We start from the raw sequence: 19950 nt of genomic DNA, 5'->3' as shown, positions 1-19950 counted from the left end.
ATTAACTTTATACTATCACGCATTTTAAATATACCAAGAAATATGATTACTCTAAGTGTCCACTACCAGTGTTCTACACTTTAAGCTGCCATCTGCACCACTTGAATATAACGTACTGTCATTAGTGAGGAATAGCTGCATCACACCTCCTTCTGATCGGAATAACCGAGATCGATTGTGCTCCCCAGAAAATGATGATATCTCAGTCAATTTCACCAGATCCCATATCTGTATGTAATTATAGAAATACATGAATTCCAAGCAAATACATAAACAGTAACTTACCTTTACCTCACCCTCAGCACTAGCAGTTACAAAATAGTTCTCAATATTGTTCAATGCAATACAACTAATTGCACTGGTGTGAGCATTGATGTTCCGTAGTAGCACATGATGTCGAATATCAAACACAGCTTATACTGGTTAAGAATAAAAAAAAAACATCCACATACACATGTATTTGTGTATGAGGCAGGCATGGAGCAAAGTACAAGTACACTTTTTTGTACTTATACTTAAAATGTATCTAAGGTATATGAAGTACATGTACCACCCACCCCCACACACATACAAAAACAGTTACAAATCACATTTGGGGATGGTAAAGGATACACAGGTGGCCATGTTTTCCTCCAGCAACAAGCAATTGTGTAGACGGAGAGTGAGCTATGGCTGAAGCTCCTGATTCCAGGCATGCGTACTTGTGGACTAAAGCTCTCTTGTCTGGGAGCAATGTATCCCATAAACACACGTTGCTTAAGAGACAAAAATGAAACAAAACAGTGAGTGTGTGTTGCTTACTTATTATCAGCAGAATCTCCAGCGGTGGCAATGAAACTGGATGACGATAGGAAGGCAAAATCGTGTATTGTTCTTGAATGACAATTCAATGTCTACACCGATTAGCTTGTCAATAAAAGCTAGTAGGAGTGTTGCTCACCTGATATGGACCCTTTTCATTGGAGTGTAGGCCTTGCCACAAGTGGAGTCTTCCTGTTACATCACCTACACCAAATTTGTTTCCTTGCTGAGTAAACCTGATCTTTGTGATGCTTGAGCCACTAGATCTGTGAGTCACTATAGGTCTAGCGTTGGCAAACTCCCACATAAAAATAGAACCATCTTGACTGCCTGATAGGTCTGTTATAACATACATTAACTTAACAACTAATAAGTGATGTATTCTTACAGTAAGGAAGGGTTGGGTGTGCTTCTAACTCTTTCACGCCAGCAAGATCACGACGTAACAGCTAAGAACATGGTTACACTTATCATACCAGTCACACCAGTAGTACCAGTCATACCAGTAGCACGGGTACTACCTGTACTACTGGTGTGAACAGTGTTCATACAGGTAGTACCAGTCACACCAGTAGTACAGGTAGTACCAGTCACACCAGTAGTACAGGAAATACTGGTCACACCAGTAATATTGGATATAACTGGTAGTACTGGTTAATGTTATTACTGGTAGTAGTATAAACACAACCTACCATGTTTACTGATGTGCCAGTCTGCAGGTCCATACCCATAGAATAGAATGGGTTGTGGTGAATTGGTGATCTCGCTGGGTGAACTACCAGAAAATCTTCCGTTTCATTGTTTACAGCAGATGGGTAATTTGGTGTTAAACTAACATCACAATTTGAGTGACATAGTAAATGTACACAGTACGTACTTCTGTTTAGCTACTGGCAGGTCACAGTATTCTTCAGTGATAGTGTAAGAATCTGTGTTCATTAGTATATCAGTTACGTCCATTTCAATAATTTGTCTAGAAGTGGCTGCAGCAATCACAGTGGGGTTAGCCTAATACAAAACAATCAGTGTGTATGCATATACATAAAGATCTCTTCCTACAGAATTTAAACAGAAAGTGGAAACCTCTCCATCAACATCTTTGTACAGTATCGTACCACTGATATCTTGAATACTATTGGTGCTCTATGACAACAAATACAATGACAGCAATAAAGTGATAAAGGGACACAACCTTGTCATTGAATAAATTGTGAATGAACATTTCTCGTATTTCTTCTTGTTTCACTAAGTACTCCCACATCTTAGATGCCAGTTCTCCATTGTCAGTTGAGGACCTATCAAGAGTGAATCACTATAAACTAAATTGGAATCTGTCATATAAAGGGCCCTCAGGACACTAGGACAGTTTCTGAGATACCTATAGAACTCATTTAACAAAAGGACAACTTCTTTACAACAGTAAAGGTGAATCTGGTCTCACAGGGTCCTTCACTGTATGTTACTACACCTGAACGGGGAACTATCCGGTTCTAGGATAGACTTGTGCTGCAACAGGGCAGGTCCTTGTCCCTTGTGTGATGTGGCATCCACCATCTCACTTGGGGCACCACCAAATGAATCTAGCTGGGACTGGAAACCTTCTTCCCACGAGTCTAATGTCTTCACAGCCAAATGAAGTAATGGTGAGCAGACAGGGAGTTCTAGAAGATGAAAGGTTAACACACAGCACACAAAGTAACACTATTACCCATGATCTCCATTCCAGCAGCTGCTAAACTAGACTTCACGGCATCTTTAACAATTTTGGTAATTCCCGTGTTCATTAGCGACCACACATAGGAAAATGGATTGTCTTCATCAGCTAGCAACTCCAAGTTGGAAGCCCTAACAATGCTTTTCTGCTCTTTTGGAAATTTAAAGTTGATAGAAGTATTATCTGGAGGCTACAGAAATTGAAATAAGTGGGGAAACACATAACTATAGAATACCTTGGATGTGAAGGCATTTAATATAGTACGCCATGGAGGAAAAAATACTGCCAGGGCTTTACTAATGACATCTTGAGATTTAAAGGATTTTCCCTTTGTACTGGATTTTTTCTTGGATGACTTGGCAGGGTCAAATGATAAAACACCTCCAAAAACTCTGAACCACATTTCTTTAGAAGGACAGTTGGCAGTCAAGTACAGCAGCCTACCGATCTTGTGCTCGCTCCACGCATCAGCCAATAGCCCCAGGTAGACAGCCACAAGACATTCTGCAAGCAAGACACTTATACGAACTGGATCTCTTCCTTCATCTGATGGCAAAAGATTAGGCCAGTTAGTAACACCTGGCCATCTTGATGGGTCACTTTGCACGAGCAAGTTTTCAGCCTTTGTTCTTGACTTGCTGTCACAAGGCACACAGCCAATGGAAAGTGACACACAATTGGACAATGCTTCACACAATTGGAGCAAAGCTGATGGCTTCTGTCTGTTTACCATATATGAGACTGGAAATGAATAGTTACTAATACACTCTACAATACTTTGTATAAGTGACTTCAAGTGAAATGCCAGACTAAATGGATGAGCAAATGGTAACATAGTACAAGTCAACAGAGGGAGGTTAGTTGGTGACATAACACATGTGGGGAACTCCTGTTTACACCAAGCTTCCACTGAAGGATCCTGAGTGGTAGCTCTAAGGGTATCTTGAAGGAGCAGAAGTAGCTCACAGTCTAGTATTCCTGGCATGCTACTCTGCTGACATATAAACCAGTACAATCTTGAAACCATTTTGTGGTCTTCTCTAGAGAAGTTATTGTCATCCAACTCAGTGGATCTCCTGCAAATCACTCTAGTTGCTTGTAGCTCTTTGGATAGCCAGTCACGTAAGGCACTCCTTAGGTTGTCAATAGTAGAGGATTGTAAACTTAGCAAACCTGCTGTGAGTATCGTGAGACAAGCATCAAACTTAAGCTGACGAAAATGAGTCACCATATCAGTGCAAACATTGCTCTGTGTTAGTTCAATCTTGACATCAACAGGTGGAGATGGCTCCTCACTTAACAAATGTTCCAGTCCATCATTTTCTGGCTGGCTCCAGTCTTCATCCTGCAGCTGTGACGTCACTGGTTGGCTCCAGTCAAAATCATCATCTTCTACTAGCCGAGTAGAAACAGGTTGTCCCCAATCTATATCATCATCACTGGTTGACTCTTTTGGCCTGGGGCTACTGATAGTTCCCTTTTGGATCATATCTGTCATGGTCGGCTCTGCATGTTCAATAGTGTTACACATCAAATCATCTCCAAGTAATAAACTCTCATCTGGCAATTTAGACAGCACATCTAATGCTACTAAAGGGCTGCCACGCTGCAAGTAACTTATAGCTGTATTGAACAGTAACCTTCGCTCAAATGATGTCCATTTTTCTGAACCGACACTGCTAATACACTTGTTTCTCTTTGTAGATATTTTGTCACCATCAGCAGCAAACTTTCTACGCAACAGCAACGGATGAGAACGCAGGAAAATATAGAAGTTAAATATGGTAGCAAAGTTGCTGTCTTCTGTACAGCTATCTGGAGTAGCAAGTAATGTTTCCAGAGACTCAGAGTATTCTTGAATGAGCCAGTAAGCAATGCTCCGCAGGAAGGGATTAGAATCAGCCACCAGAGACACTTTACTCTCTACCGGAATTCCCAGTATGTTTTCCTTAAGCAGTCGATTATAAGTTGGACTGCCGTCTCCCTCGTAAAGTCGGATAATCACAAATGCCAACTGAAGGTCATGCAGTCGACTAACGCACACTTCGACTGCATCCCATAACTTATTAGCCAATAAGAAGAAAGCTGCTGCATGCTCAAATCGTTGCTTTGTTAGTAGAGCAAAAGCATTTTTAAGAGCTGCTGTGTACCAGCGATGCTGAGTGAAATCATTCTTGAAAAAGTTCATCATTCGTTCATCACCAACGTTCCTATGGATAACAACAATGCCACACACTGCATGTTTAAAAATAATACCTACCTGAATAATAGCTTCAAGACATTCTGTTTCTTCATGGCTAAGTAAAACAAGCTGGCATCAAGTGGTTCTTGTTTCTCAGTGAACTGTGCCTTTGCAACCTATGAATAAAATTTCATGAAATAAGATTCGTTCATATTGTATTTACCTTTTCTATCAGTCTCTTTAATGTATCATTACTGCGCAGCCACCAGCCAACCCCTGCCTCCCTCAGTTCAGGCCAACTACACTTGTCGGACTGTACACATGGGATTGATGATAGCAAGTCACTGTCTGCATCAGAATGAAATGCCCATATAATATCCTGAGGAGGTAGGACATCTCTTTTGGCATCTTTAGGGATGGAGCCCTGATAGAGGATGTGGTTTTTCAGCTTCAGTAAGTAACGCAGCCCACAATCATCCATGGCCTCTCCCCCGCCTTTTATTCCACCACCCACAGCATAACCCACTCCTGAGCTTAAAGCAATGGTTACTCCACTGTCATCTCTACTGTGTGTTGGACGACCAGACTGGTCACTGAATGACATCTTGGCATTAGCAACAGTATCAATTGTCGCAGCCAGGCATACTTGCTCCAACACTGTGAGACCAGGAAGAAGATATGACTGAAGTATCTTCAACAATCTGGCAGCAACTTGTGGTGAAAATTGTGACATGTCAACTGGCTCAGCTTGATCATCAGAAAAAGCAACATAGTCTTCAATTGGTGAAGTCATAAACAAATCATCATCATCATTAGCTGCTTCTGCTGTATCCATATTTGGTGGTTCAGCCATAAAGTGACACTGTGACAAGTTTACTGGAGGGATTGTACCCTCGATACTGATCAATTTTGCTTTCTTACTCTTAATAATAGCACCCTCTGAAGAGATGGAGAGCATCCTTTGATGAGCTTTGCTGTCATCAAAGTCAACATCATAGTCATATTCAAATGAATCAAGATCATTCTCATTGGAAGTCATGGCAACGGTATCAATCACATACAGAGAAACATTTAGTAAAATTGTCTTGACTAAATCCAGACGGCCAGCACTGATCAAATCAGTGAGTACTTGGGGGTGGTACTCAGGAAGTGCACTCTGATTAGAATAAGCCTCTTTCAGTAAGGAAAAAGTGTCCATAGAAGAATGCAAAATGAGATCTTTAACGTTACTGAGAGTGAAGTGAGAATTCTTACTTGACAATGACTTCAGTGTAATGATGGTAAATTCACAATCAGCAACAGTTAGGAGGTTTGAGTTGCCAACATAGGATAATAATGTAGCATCAAGCCGCAAATCAGACTGCATCAGATTTCCACAGCACAATAGTACCCAGGGATCCTTACTATCATTGATTGTACTGTAGAGAGATAGTCTTGAACCAAAACAACATGCAAGCACATTGTGACTATTACCAACTGGTATCCATTCCAATAGCACTGGAGATGGCCTGGCATCTTCAACACTTACAGCAGAGCAACTAATCAACATTCTAGTTTGGCAGGTCCACTTCTCACTGGCTGAAGACATACACTCCCATATAGTCAGTAACGCGTACTGAGCGTTGGGTGGGGAACTAGAGTCATCTAGTGGTGGTTTAGAGAGGTAGAACACCACCGCCACACAACTAGGATTAGCAAATGTGTAGCTAACAGGAATAAGCGAAGATAATGCATAAGAGCTCAGTACAGTGTCTCCTGTAGAGAAGTCAATACCTGAGCTCATTCCATGTGTGCTACTAGACCATGAATGACTCTTCTTTGAGTCTTCCTCAGTACATTTGTACTGCCAGAAACGGAGTACACCATCAGAGCAAGAAGAAGCAAAAATGAAAGATGAAAATGACGTGGAAATATCGCTGGACTGGACATCACAAATTGATTGACACTGTTCAATGTAGACACCATGTGGTAATACTAGTGGCTCCATTGATAACTTCTTTGATTTGACCTCAAAATTTTGACTGTTTATGGTTACAGTTTCAACTGAGGTGCCAAGAAAGCTTGTCTGTTGCTTTTGCCAGGATCCCACTGGCGGGTAACTGGTAACCAACGGTGATGCTGGGCTATTGACAGTCACAACATTCTCTACCATAACAACTTGCCACAGGTGGGCCAATGTTTGAATGTGGCTGTACGAGTGATAGGACTCCCTCTCTTTTGTGTCCGGTATAACATTTTCTAAGACCAGTACATAAAACACTTCACCATCTTCATTATCTAGGTGAAGAGAAGGGAAACTGCCAGCTGGATAAACATGCATGAAAATTATAGAACCTTCTATTGAGGAAAATAGCTCTTTCTCTAAACAGCCTATGAAGCACAAGGGATTTGATCCAACAAAGGTTGAAATGTCCAAAGCAGAGGTTGATATCGTGGGATGAGTTTTGCCAACTGTGTCAAATGAGTGCAAGGAACTGTGTCTCTTTTTATTGACAGAGTAAGAACTATAAAAATTACTTTCAAACAGACACAGGCTGTTTCCAACAACAGTGACAAAAATCCCACCAATTGGAATGTGTGATTTAGATGTAATTTTGCACAATAATGGGAACCAAGCAACGCGCTTGAAAGAATTAGGATGGGATGACGATATTCGTGACAGCTCTGTAAGCCTACTCTTGTCGCTATACACACCCAGTTGGCCCGACCGCCAAACAATCAATTCTCCATCGCGATCTTCAGTTACTGAAGATGTTGATATTACAATAGGCAATGACGGATGCTTCATGACACTTGTAATGCTACTGTGGTGGCCACTTACATGAGCTATATGTATTAGGCCTGATACTGAAGTAAAGGGAAGAGCTCCCAATTCTACCGACCATAAATTAAGTGATCCATTCGTGTGACAAGACAAGACGGACAGTGATGAAGCAGGGTCCACGATTCTCTCCGAGTATGGCTTACTGGCAGATGTCTCTTGATTATCTGCATCATCAACAACCAGAAACTCATCAAAGTTGTCACAGGAAATGTTGTGTGATGCAACAGAGTCAAGAACTGGTTTGTGTCTAAAAGTTAACAGTTCTTGGCAAAGTGTGAAGGCATCAGATGGAGGGAAGATATGTGGCAGACAAGAGCTGAAATTAACATGTGCTAATCTGTGGCAAGTTGACGAAGAGTCAAGTCCTTCTACCGTCCAAATCATCAGGGAACCTGAATTGGGATGGACACAAAGTAACAGGTCAGCTGAGTTACACCAGTCGTCCAAAAATTTGAGAAAATCTTTAGTTGGAATAGAGCACTGTCCAATGTGTACTGCAGGCTTGTTTTGCAGTGGGGTATAAGAATTGTAGCACCAATCTGAGCTGTAATACTTACTGCTTTCTCCACCTGTACTGTCAAAATCTTCTGTCAATGAACCACTCCGGGCAAAGCCACTCTCCACGTAGTCCCAACCAACATCAGCTTGATCTTGATTAGCTTCTTGATATGATTGCAAACTTGATATTGATGGATGATGGCTCAACATGCCAGTGTAGCCTTTACGTACTTTCTCTGCTCTTCGTGTATAAGCCATTTCCTTATTATCCAACCAGTGGACTGTAAAGGGAGCATCTTTCACTGGCATGGTGGAGCGAAATGGAATATCAGAATTAGGACTGATTGTGGTTGCTATGTGAAACTGTAACCTGGAGTAGCGTGTCCGACGTCGATTTTTGATGTGGTGTTTCCACAGTCGACACACATTATCGACACAGTAAGTTAACAGGACATTGCTCACATGGCCACTACACAAGGGTGTAATGTAGTGAGTACAGTATAGACAAGACTTACACTGGCATTAGAGGACTAAGCTTCCTCCACATGAAACCGGTTACAGTGTTGGGATGATTAAGGTAGATGAAACCATATTGGATCTCCATACTAGTGTCATTATCATCACTTTCAACTGTAATACATTAATGGTGTACTTATCAAGGGGTTTGTTGATGGATTAACAGCGTGCGTGCGCGCCCACACACACACACACACACAAAAACAAAGCCTCTGGAAGCCATGCGAAACATAGCTATTGCCACCTAGTGAACCAGCACTGGGATGCCTGTGTACCACTCAGGCACTTGAGCCTTGTGCAGGAAAATCCTTCTGGGGCAGGGCTAGTAACCCGCAGGAGGACTGTCCAGGTCTCTTGGAGAAAGGTTGTGACCTAAAGTTCCACAATGACCCCAACACCACTAAGCGAGACAGGACATTGGGCATTTGCTTCCCCAGTTTACACCAGGTACCCATTGATGTTACAGCTGGGTGGGCTGTTTCCCCAGTTGACACCAGGCCACCAGGTCCCCATTTAAACAGTTGGGTAGACTGGAGCAATGTGGGTAAAGTTTCTTGCTCAAGGAAACAACACACACACACACTACACAACACACAACACACACTACACAACACACACATACACACACACTACACTACACAACACACACACACACACACACTACACAACACACACACTACACAACACACACACTACACAACACACACACACACTACACAACACACACTACACAACACACACACACACTACACAACACACACACACACTACACAACACACACACTACACAACACACACACTACACAACACACACACTACACAACACACACTACACAACACACACACACTACACAACACACACTACACAACACACACACACACTACACAACACACACACACTACACAACACACACACACACTACACAACACACACACACTACACAACACACACACACACTACACAACACACACACACACTACACAACACACATTACACAACACACAATACACACACTACACAACACACATACACACTACACAACACACATACACACTACACAACACACACTACACAACACACACACACTGCACAACACATACACACTACACAACACACACACACACTACACAACACACACACACTACACAACACACACACTACACAACACACACACACACTACACAACACACACACACTACACAACACACACACACTACACAACACACACACACTACACAACACACACACTACACACTACACAACACACACACACTACATAACACACACTATACTACACAACACACACTATACAACACAACACACACACTAAACAACACTATACCATTCTTTTGCTTAAACCAGACCTTGACTTTCCTACTATTCTACAAGAGATACGTAATAGTAAACTAGTACAGCAAATCACACTCTTACCAGAGCAGCAGTTGCAAACAAATGATTGTCTGATGAAAACTTCAAATAGTGTATCGGTGAAGCCACTCTGTATATCACAACTAACACCAAGATTGCAGTTACTATAACGTACCTACAAGACCATATTTTCTTCATGTTAACAGAAAACAAACTGGACTCCCTCCTAGTCTTTGGAGAGTCCCACAACGTTAGACTATCTCCACCAACAAGAAGTTGGTTACCACTCTTCTTCCAACATACACTAAACACCGGTCCATCTAACAGTAGTGTATCACACAGCTGCCATGTTGCTGGGAATAGCTGATGACCAGACAAGTCTATAACGTATCACAAGTTCAACTTGTATGCTCTACCTTCCCAGCTCCATCATTTGTTACTGGTTGAAAGATGGCTACATTATTACCCCAACCTGCTGCAATCTGTAAACATATCATAACCAACATGGTCGGATTTACGGTGTAACAATACCTTCCCACCCAACTCTGCACAATGTACACAATTGGTCCTAACACTGGGGAAGCCGAAGCTGACACTAGATAATGTCTGTACCCATTCCAACTGCTTTGTTAATACTATAACGTTGGGCCCAGACGCATATACCTGCAAACGCATTATATTATTACTATACTGAAACTGTTGTGTAGTGCAAGTATCTCACTATAAACGCGCGATTTTCATAGTAGCCTTGAGAAAAAGTACACCCGCCAGCATTGACAGCACCTGGCAGAACCCTCCCAACACCTACACTTTCCATACACGCTGTCCTCTTTGCTTGATCTTGTGACTAAAAACCCAATACCACAATCGAACGTAACTTAATTGAGATTGCGAAGGGCTATTAAACAAATGCAAGAAGTCGAATCACCGTTGTTTTCACCTGTGGATCCAGAACCTCCTAAGAGAAGAGATATGTGCGACGATTGTGGGTGAGTAATAGGCACACTCGTTGTGGTGACACACTACATGTAGCAAGCTTAGGTCATGTATCAGACATGCCAACTCTCACGCATTAGGCGTGAGTCTCACTCTTTGGCTAGTAATCTCACGCTCTCACGCCTAACCCTCTGTTTCTCACTCTCTCAGCTTAGTTCTCACGCATTTCTCACGACTGATCTGCTTCGTAATTAGCCCTGTGCTTAAATTTGGGCAAACCTGTGCTTATTTTTGTACTTGGACTTATTTTTGTACTTGGAACATGCGACGACCTTTTTTTTTTTTTTTTTGGTCTTCACTACCAAAAATCCTGGAGCTGCACTTGAGTCTGGTCCACATTGCTGGTAGTGTTTGAGGTCTCACTCCTAAAATCGTTCAGAGGTTGGTATCTCTGATGTATATATGTATATAGTATAATTTCATAGTGTCACGTGGTGCTGTGTTTTGCTAGTCGTCCTCGGTGTGTGTGCCTGTGTCAGTCATTTCCAGAGAATCTGGTCCCGATCATGACCAATATTATTATTCTACAACACCCGAACGAGGTAAACAGGCCCTAGCTGGTGTGCACATCTCATTCAGTATTGTTACAGGAGAATCGCACTCTGGCTACTGTACCACTGCTGCAAAAATGTATACCAACAGAGAAATGTCATGTGTTAAGGGGACGTCGATTTGGTGGCAAGTGAGTTTGTGTGCATGTGGCGGAGGATTAACACAACAGAACTGATACACAGGTTCTAATAATTCTTGCGCGACAACAATAACAAGCGAAATCACATGCACAAAATTTTGGCCAATCAAATCAATTCATTTTTGAGCTTCAAACTACATTCCACTTTAAATTTGTTGACGTGCAAGAATTATATTAGAACCTGCGTATATATAAACACCCTGGAACAGTATACTACCTGTATCCATTTCTGTGTAACCACTATCAAATGCTGTTCCACTAGTCCTAATGCTATAGTTTGTATGTACAGGGGATATACCAGGGATCTTGACATTAAAAGTGTTCACAACCATCAGCTAATCATTTGTGCATTAAGACAGCCCAATATATACAATGTATCATGACACTATATCAGAAAGCCGGTGCACCACACTGTAAATATATTGACAGGAAGAAAGAAAACAGCTTTTTCATGTGTGCGTAGCTCCATGGCCCCTTCTCAAGCGCACCATTTTTGCATTATAGCTGTCTGCCAGGTAGGGTGTGCCACACAGCAAATTCGCAACAGCCATTTGCGAGAGATGGACGTTCAAAGTTTTGTTTTAATTTCTTTGTTTTTTTCTTATGCTGTATGGGGGACTATGGGGGCTTTGATTTCTTTTCGCACACTTTGCAAAAATTGCTATAAAATGCAAATGTGTAACTGAATTGCCTCGATCTTTGGCACAAATGAAGAGCATGTAATGGTGGATTCACGTACCAAGTTTGCTGTGAATCTGAGGAATATCCAAGGAGTTATGAACATTTATTCACGTAAAAAATATCTAACTTCTGTCACAGCTACAGGGTAAACCGAGTACAGGAATAACTTGAAAATTGGTGTGTAGATAGGCTGATCATCGTAGCAGTACCTTTTGATAGTTTGAATAGCAATAGAGTTACAACTACCAAGTTATAAAGCAAAAACCAAACAAATGTAAAATTGCAGGATCGAGATACTCTAATAGAGCAGTCACCATGGGGTAAAAAAGGTGTACAAAAAATGTTGAGAAAAAACAACTTACCAGACTTCAAACCAGGGACCTCCACAGGGGCGGATCCAGGGGGGGTTCCAAGGGTTCCATGGAACCCCCCTTTTGAAAGAGCCTCTCTTACTCGAGATACTCTAATAGAGCAGTCAAATCGATATACTTTACTAGAGCAGTCTCGGTAGTCTTTTGAGGAGCAGTGTAGCAAGTTATGTATCTAGATATAAATAAGGAAATATAGTTGGTAAGGGTATCTATGGTGAGGGGCAGCTGTTGTCAGTAGGTGATGACCTTTTTATATTTTTTTTGTTTGGTCTTCAACTTACAGCTAGGCTGAAGTTGCAATTCCAAAAATGGAACCCCCCTTTTTAATAGTCTGGATCCGCCCCTGCTCCATACCTTACACCCACATCCTTAACCACTGAACCACTGCTACCTTGGCTGATCACCTCACTTAATTTCTGCTGGAATTTCTAGTTGAAATCTGCTTATAATCAAACGTTTGTAATTCCATAGATCTACCAATAGAAGTACTAGATTGTTCTAGAACATTCTATGTATGTTCTATTAGAAGTCCTCAAAAAATGTGCACCCTACTAGAGTATTACAATAATATTATCGAATTAAATTGTGTATTTGAAAGTCTGTCTTCAATAATTATCATTGTATCTGCATAGTAAAGAAGAGATGTGAGTAAAAACAAACCTCAAAGTCAGCTATAGGCCAGCTGGTTTTGGGGCCTTATAAAGTACATAAAGAAGTGAAATCCACACAAAAACAGACAACACCCATTGTTAAAATTTATTAGCATTAACATCATTGCAGCCATTTCTTGGCCACCACCTTTGATTTCACAACCTTTTCACCCAGGATTTTCAAGGCCGCACCATTTTTTCACAACTTGGCTGTTTTTGTGTGGATTATTATATACTCTAATGTAGCCAGACTAATGTAGCCAGACAATTTTTGAGCAGTTATTGACAGTCAAATTTTGTTCATGGTATTCTCTCCTTAGTACTAGTGGCTTAGTAGCTACAGATCACCACATCTTGTATAGGCTCTGCCTTCTGTGTACACTGGCATCTGTACCTTACTGGTAAGGAATTGAACACAAGAAGCTTGACATGGTCACTATAATAAGGTGGTCTTATTAATGAGGTCATGAAGTACACCTTAGCTATGTTTGGGACCTACTTGACATGGTCACTATAATGAGGTGGTCTTATTAATGAGGTCATGAAGTATACCTTAGCTATGTTTGGGACCTATTGACATGGTCACTATAATGAGGTGGTCTTATTAATGAGGTCATGAAGTATACCTTAGCTATGTTTGGGACCTACTTGACATGGCCACTATAATGAGGTCGACATAACTGTTGAGTGAAGTTGTTCTGTTTCACATCTTGTAGATATGAAGTACTGGAGAAAGCTATCACCGCTCCAGATAGTGTTGTACTGTTCCCAAGCAGAACTGGTAAAGTGTTACTGTGTAGTTAGTGTAATGTGTTCACTTGTGTTCCCTGCTTGTAGCTGTTGACTTGTGCAGGTTACCACAACGTCCCATTTGTACTGATGGTGCAGCCCTTATTGTCATAGATGGTACCTGGTCACAAGCACGGGGCTTATTTACACACAATGAATTCTTACACAGACTTCAACAGGTCAGTATAATTAATGCCTACCGTACAGTACTACCATATCAAGAGAGAGCTACTTTCTTTCATATTACAGTAGACCCTCTTGGAGGTGACTGTTCTATTAGAGTATTTTGAGTACTAGGTAGAGTATTTCAAATGTATGGTCTTCAGTTATCTGAACAATTACACTTATCTGAACACCTTTACCAATTCTTGTGACACATTATCTGAAGGTCCATTGTAACTATATAACCTCTCTAGATGGTGTTTCATGTAATAGTGTAATAGTCCAGTGTTCCAATGCCATATGTAAGATTGAATGGTTTAAACTTAAGCCATAAAATGAGTTCTGTAACAGATAAAGGCTAACTGTGACTTATAGCACTGCAGTAGCCAACAATACAACATTTACAATAGTTAAAACTGCTCCAAAGGGACACAATAACATGTAGTGGCACAAATCAAACACAATTTTACTTCATCAGATACCTCATGGATAGCTTCTCACCATAACAATGCGCACATCTCTTCATACCATTTGATGAAGCCATCTTGGTACCAATTTGTGAACAACAGGCTTAGGGTTATAAGCAAAATGGCAATGGCAGTTTTTGAGTAGTTTGTCAACAGTGTATTCAATCTTTGCGAAATTTCATTATAGGTTGTTGAATATCCCATATAAGGTAATTCCCTAACAAACAGTCATTAGAATGTGGGAACTGTTTAATGTAATGTATTTGATGATGCGTAAGCTATGATATGAATGGTAAGCTATGATATGAATGGTAAGCTACTGTATGATATGAATGGTAAGCTATGATATGAATGGTAAGCTATAGGCTCTGTGGTTTCATTTATAACTTGGAGTATCAAACGGTATGGTAGTACCGTTTAAGTAGGGATTGCAGTGAAACTTTTATGCGCCGCTCAAACTTCCGCCTTTAAAAATCACCCTAGAGACATTTTACGCGACCAAAATCACCTTCACGGAATAGTACTAGTCCATATAAAACAGCATCAAATGCAACAAAACACTTACAGGTGGCCGGATATAATATTTTTTTTTAAATCGCCAAAGCCCAAATTTTAGCCTCACTACCTCACTCACTGACCACAGTCGCAAGGCTACAGGCCAAACGAAGCAACGCACGGCCACCATTTTACGCCACAATAACAAACTCACCAGTGGGATGTGCCTATGCATTATCAATCTATTGATTGAAACCACGATGACACGCCCCTTTTATGCTAGGTGACGGAATAGCTAGTCAGTGACCTCACACCTTCAAGTTGGAAGGCTGACTCTAATAATCGATCGAAATCACGATGACCACGTCCCGTTTGGGCAAGCGCACATCTTTGCAGACTGACTCGAGATACTCTAATACAGCAGTCACCCTAATAGAACAGTCACATGTTTATAGCTAGCTGTATGCTTTAACAAAAATTAGTATATTAAAAATTATAAATTTACTATGCCAAAGTAGGGATTTCCCACCAAGCTATGCTGTAATAGCTACTATTGTTCATCTCTTGTTTCACTACTTTTTACCGCTTGGATCCCTACTTCATTTTTAAATTTATAATTTTTAATATACTAGTATTGGTGTGATTTATTTACAATTTGGTATCCAGAGAGACCAAAGGCTGCTTTATTGAATGGTTCAAACTGGAATAGTGTTGTTCTAGTACTTCATAACCATTTTGGTTTAGTTCCTAGTTTTAAAACTCAACAAGTAGACAAAAAATTTGGAATTTTCAACTAGAGTAGGGACCATAGCACATTGATAAAAAGTACTGAAATAAGCTGGAGTAGTGCATGATATTAAATCACAGTAAAACAATAAGAAGTGTTGTAATCTCTACTGTACATTTCCTTGAGCACTAACACTTTTTATTGTATTACTGTGATTTAATATCGTGCACTATTCCAGCTGTTTCAGCACTTTTTATCGATGTGATATTTTGTAAATAAAGTTATTATGACTGGTAAACCCATGCATACCATGCCGCGCACCCCAGCTACCAATTATCATCTGAAAATGAAGTATCCATTATGCTTTGTTGTCAGCTATGTTCAACCGGTTACACAGCATTACAAATCAAGAACTGTTCGAAAAGCACCTCTGCCTTCAGCTCAATAACTGCTAAGGCTATGGGCTTAATTTTTTCACTGTTCAACATTGGGACACATGCCTTTTGGCATACCACAGTACGTGCAATGCATTCTTCATGGACTTACCAGTGTCCTCCTTTGTGTTCCATTCATCTTTGCTGACAGCAAAAGGTTTGATTTTGCAGTAGTGCATGATGGCTTCCCTTCATAACGGCAATTGTCCATATTTTTCATAGTGGCTACTTTGATTGCATCAGTCAGTCAGTCACTAGACAATTCCATTTAATAATATATTTTTTTTAAAATTCGTAGTAACTTGTTGAAAGCGTTTCGGGTTGATCTGAAGGCTTATTTGGGCTCAGTTTTACCTAACCAATACTGCCTCATCGTCACAAGGAAAAACTTAGGCTGGTTTTTAGGTGAAGTTTTAGGTGATGTTTTTTCATGTAATCTTTGTGGTCCCTACCATACAGTACTATTGTACTGTATGATTTTTAGATTAGTATTCTGGAGTTTTAGTTAGTTTAGTTCTAGTACCTTCATTAGTTGTATTATGCTATAGTACCCTCAGTTTACAGGAGCTGTAGTTAGTTTAGTTCTAGAAGTTTACAAGAGTTTTAGTTTTAGTACCCAGGAGTTTTATTTGTATTAAAAGCTGACAGACTAGCTATCACGCTTATTTCCCGCATTTTACCTAGCGAGTGAATTGATTGCAGAGAAGGTTCTCATAGTGTTCTTCGTTTGTAATGTTATGTAATGGGTGGAAATGAAGTGTAATGGCCACTTTGTTGGGGCACACGTTCAGATGCAAAATTAATTTTAAAACATGTTTGACACTATTCTTTCTTGGGGGTTGCTGTTCGTACTGCTGTCATGACATCAAAAATAAAACTTAGACAAAAACAGGTAATAAATACAACTAAAAATATATACTATACAATTACTGGGAAGTGTCTTCACACAGTACCTTACTTATATGGGCATTGTTTGTCCATAACGAAACTGAAAAAGCTGATGCAATAAGTTTTCAAGCTTGCTTCATGCACCACTTCTCACTGCAGTGTGGTCAGTGATGGTTTGAATAAATAAGTGTAACATGTCAGGCTAGAGTTCTTGTTATGCTACTACTAGCTACCCAAGATCCTTAATAAATGTGAACCAATAAGAACTAGCTATAGCCGAACCCTATAAGTTGAGGTTTGCATGATGATTTTCACTGTCTGTATGAAGATAAGTTAGAGTTGGCTTGGCTTTGCTGGGGTACTTGTTTCAACCCTAGATCGCTTTAAACACACCAAAAACTTACCTTCATACAACTAGTGTGTTTCATTCTAGAGTTATGAACGGTTTTTTAAATATTATTATACGTTATAATTTATTGTAGGACTCACGTCAGTGAGTATGTTACAATAGAAAGGCAATTAATTAAAAGAACAACAACTACATACTACAAAATAAAGCTACATAAATTAACAATGTAATTTGATGTAGGAGATCCGTAAAAGTGTCTACATTTTTACAAATTATAATATCTTCAGGTAGAGTGTTCCACAATTGAATCATATTGGGGAAGAAACTGTACTTATAAATGTCCACAGTTGAGCCTATCTCAATGAATTTAAAATCTCTGCTCCGGGTATATCTTGATCTATATGTTACATAACTAGGTAGTGTGATGTCAACATGATTGTAAATAACGGTGTTGTCGAAATCCAAATTGTATGTCTGATAAGACTCCATGTGCGACATGGTGTTACTGTAAATTATGTGTTTCATCACCTTACTACACACACTTGTAAGCGACACTGGCCGATAGTTTGATGGGTCTTTTCTGTCGCCTTTTTAAAATAATAGACATATTAATGCTCTTCCAGTCTGATGGCACTGAACTTTGGTTTAGCGAAGCAGAAAAAAGTAGCTTAATTCAAGGAGATACCTCAATTGCTAGAGTTTTCAGTAACTTGGTGGGGATTCGGTCAGGACCTGAGGACTTGGTGGGATCAAGATCGCTGAGTACCTTGGCAATTCCAGATATATCAAAGTTTATAGACGGGATATCTTGATATGGGCTATCTTCCATGTATGGCAGTTCAGAGCTGTGTAAACACTGAAGAAAACTGTTCATTTAATATCTCAGATTTTGGCTGGTTATCAGTATAATTATTTTCATCCTTATGCAGTGTTCCTAGGCTGCAGTAATCTTTTCACATGTTGAAACAGTCTTTTTTTCTTGCCATTTTGATATGGGTCATATAGGGTATTGAACATGTATTTCCTAAAAGCTCTTCGGCATTCCTTTTGCACTTTTTTAGTTTGTTATAGTGTCTCAAATCAATCGGTGATTTTGTAAATCTAGCATGATTATAACTAGCTTGTTTCCGTCTCCTCAACTGCTTGATATGTCTATTAACCCAAGGTTGACGATTGTTGTTATTGTTTTTCAGTTTAGATGGTACAAATTTGTCTAGTAGAAAAAGAAGTTTATCTCTTAAACACGTCCATAAAATTTCCACACTTGTTTCATCACAAAATTGATCACAGAATTCTCCAGTAAAATTACACATGTTTTTCTTCAACTCAGACAAATTAGCACTGTCCCATAAGTAGACTTTGTAGCTCTTAGATGGATTATTAAATGCCTCAGGCTCCAGTGTTACTAACACAATCTCATGATCACTGATACCGGGAGCAGAGTAACATTCCTGCACCAGGGTGGGTCTGTTTGTAAAAAATAGATCTACATTGTGTGAGTAGGAAAGTTTACTATTTGTGTGAATCCACAGTCATGCATCATGTCAATTAAAGAATACCTATAGCTTATTATTGATTCATTTGACCAGTCTATATCGGGTAGGTTGAGTCTCCAGCACAATAGATAGTAGCATTTGGATATTTTCTAGCAGTGTCAGTAATAAGACTACACATGTAATAGTTGTAACACAGGCATGAGGGCTTTGCCTGATATGTATGCTCGACTGCCGGAAGGCTGCAGCCCGAGGGAATACATATCAGGCTAAGCCCGAAAGCCCCGTGTTACAGCTAATATGTAAAACTTATTAGGCTGATAGCCTGTACAGAGCAATCAATCACCCAAGCCAATACGAGTGCATCCACTGGATGTATTATATATACATACCTAAAATTTTCGATTATGGGTCAGCAGCTAGTACGTTCTGGTTACGTCCGGCTACGATGAATGACATATCCTAAGAATATTACAGAAAATTTCGTTTACGCGAGTTTAATCTTTTATTCAGTGCAATTGAATCGTTTATGGAAAAAGTGTAGGAGTTTACTAAAGGCCTAGATAGGTAAGCTTGCTGGTAGAGTGGTTACTCCGTGAAGAGTGGTAGCTTTGTGATGGGGGCATGTCCATATTCGAAAGTGTGTGGAAACGATCGGTGAATAAGCTATAGTGCTAGTTATCACCTTATCCCAATGTTTTTCAACTCATAGGATGGCGAGGATAACAAAACGCTCTCCATCTGAGTGGTTTTCATGGCGAAATCCAAGTCGTGCATCCTAATCACATGAGTGTTAATTGATCCCACAATCGATTTCAGCTTCAACGTCTATATAATCACTGCCCAGTTGTAGC

At 40.2% G+C, this 19950-nt stretch overlaps 2 protein-coding genes across 4 annotated transcripts in view; one reads left to right on the top strand and one right to left on the bottom strand.

Annotated features, from left to right (window-relative positions):
• Position 1: 1 nt before the first annotated feature.
• LOC136261841 (dmX-like protein 1) lies at positions 2 to 10784 on the bottom strand. Its single transcript, XM_066055918.1, has 22 exons — positions 10625 to 10784; positions 10435 to 10566; positions 10320 to 10385; positions 10079 to 10266; positions 9967 to 10033; positions 9878 to 9917; positions 8535 to 8649; positions 4921 to 8488; positions 4776 to 4873; positions 2751 to 4725; positions 2510 to 2705; positions 2270 to 2462; positions 1994 to 2096; positions 1861 to 1944; positions 1679 to 1809; positions 1494 to 1632; positions 1190 to 1250; positions 941 to 1140; positions 802 to 893; positions 613 to 755; positions 286 to 413; positions 2 to 228 (listed from the first exon to the last, which is right to left on the bottom strand). The coding sequence occupies exons 1-22, from the start codon at positions 10718 to 10720 to the stop codon at positions 52 to 54; spliced, it is 7992 nt and encodes a 2663-aa protein (XP_065911990.1). The 5' UTR covers positions 10721 to 10784; the 3' UTR covers positions 2 to 51.
• Positions 10734 to 19950, top strand: part of LOC136261844 (tRNA-uridine aminocarboxypropyltransferase 2-like) — a 13697-nt gene continuing 4480 nt past the window's right edge. For all 3 annotated transcript variants that reach the window (XM_066055923.1, XM_066055925.1, XM_066055924.1), the window contains exons 1-5: positions 10734 to 10892; positions 11351 to 11441; positions 11490 to 11581; positions 14009 to 14073; positions 14130 to 14260. In XM_066055923.1, coding sequence (XP_065911995.1) covers positions 10813 to 10892; positions 11351 to 11441; positions 11490 to 11581; positions 14009 to 14073; positions 14130 to 14260 — 459 coding nt within the window. In that variant the 5' untranslated portion in view covers positions 10734 to 10812. The remainder of the gene's footprint in view (positions 10893 to 11350; positions 11442 to 11489; positions 11582 to 14008; positions 14074 to 14129; positions 14261 to 19950) is intronic.

Source organism: Dysidea avara, chromosome 7, assembly GCF_963678975.1.
Source record: "Dysidea avara chromosome 7, odDysAvar1.4, whole genome shotgun sequence".
Lineage (NCBI taxonomy): Eukaryota > Metazoa > Porifera > Demospongiae > Dictyoceratida > Dysideidae > Dysidea > Dysidea avara.
The sequence above is the reverse complement of the archived record's forward strand: the minus strand, read 5'-3'. Positions and strand labels throughout refer to the sequence as shown.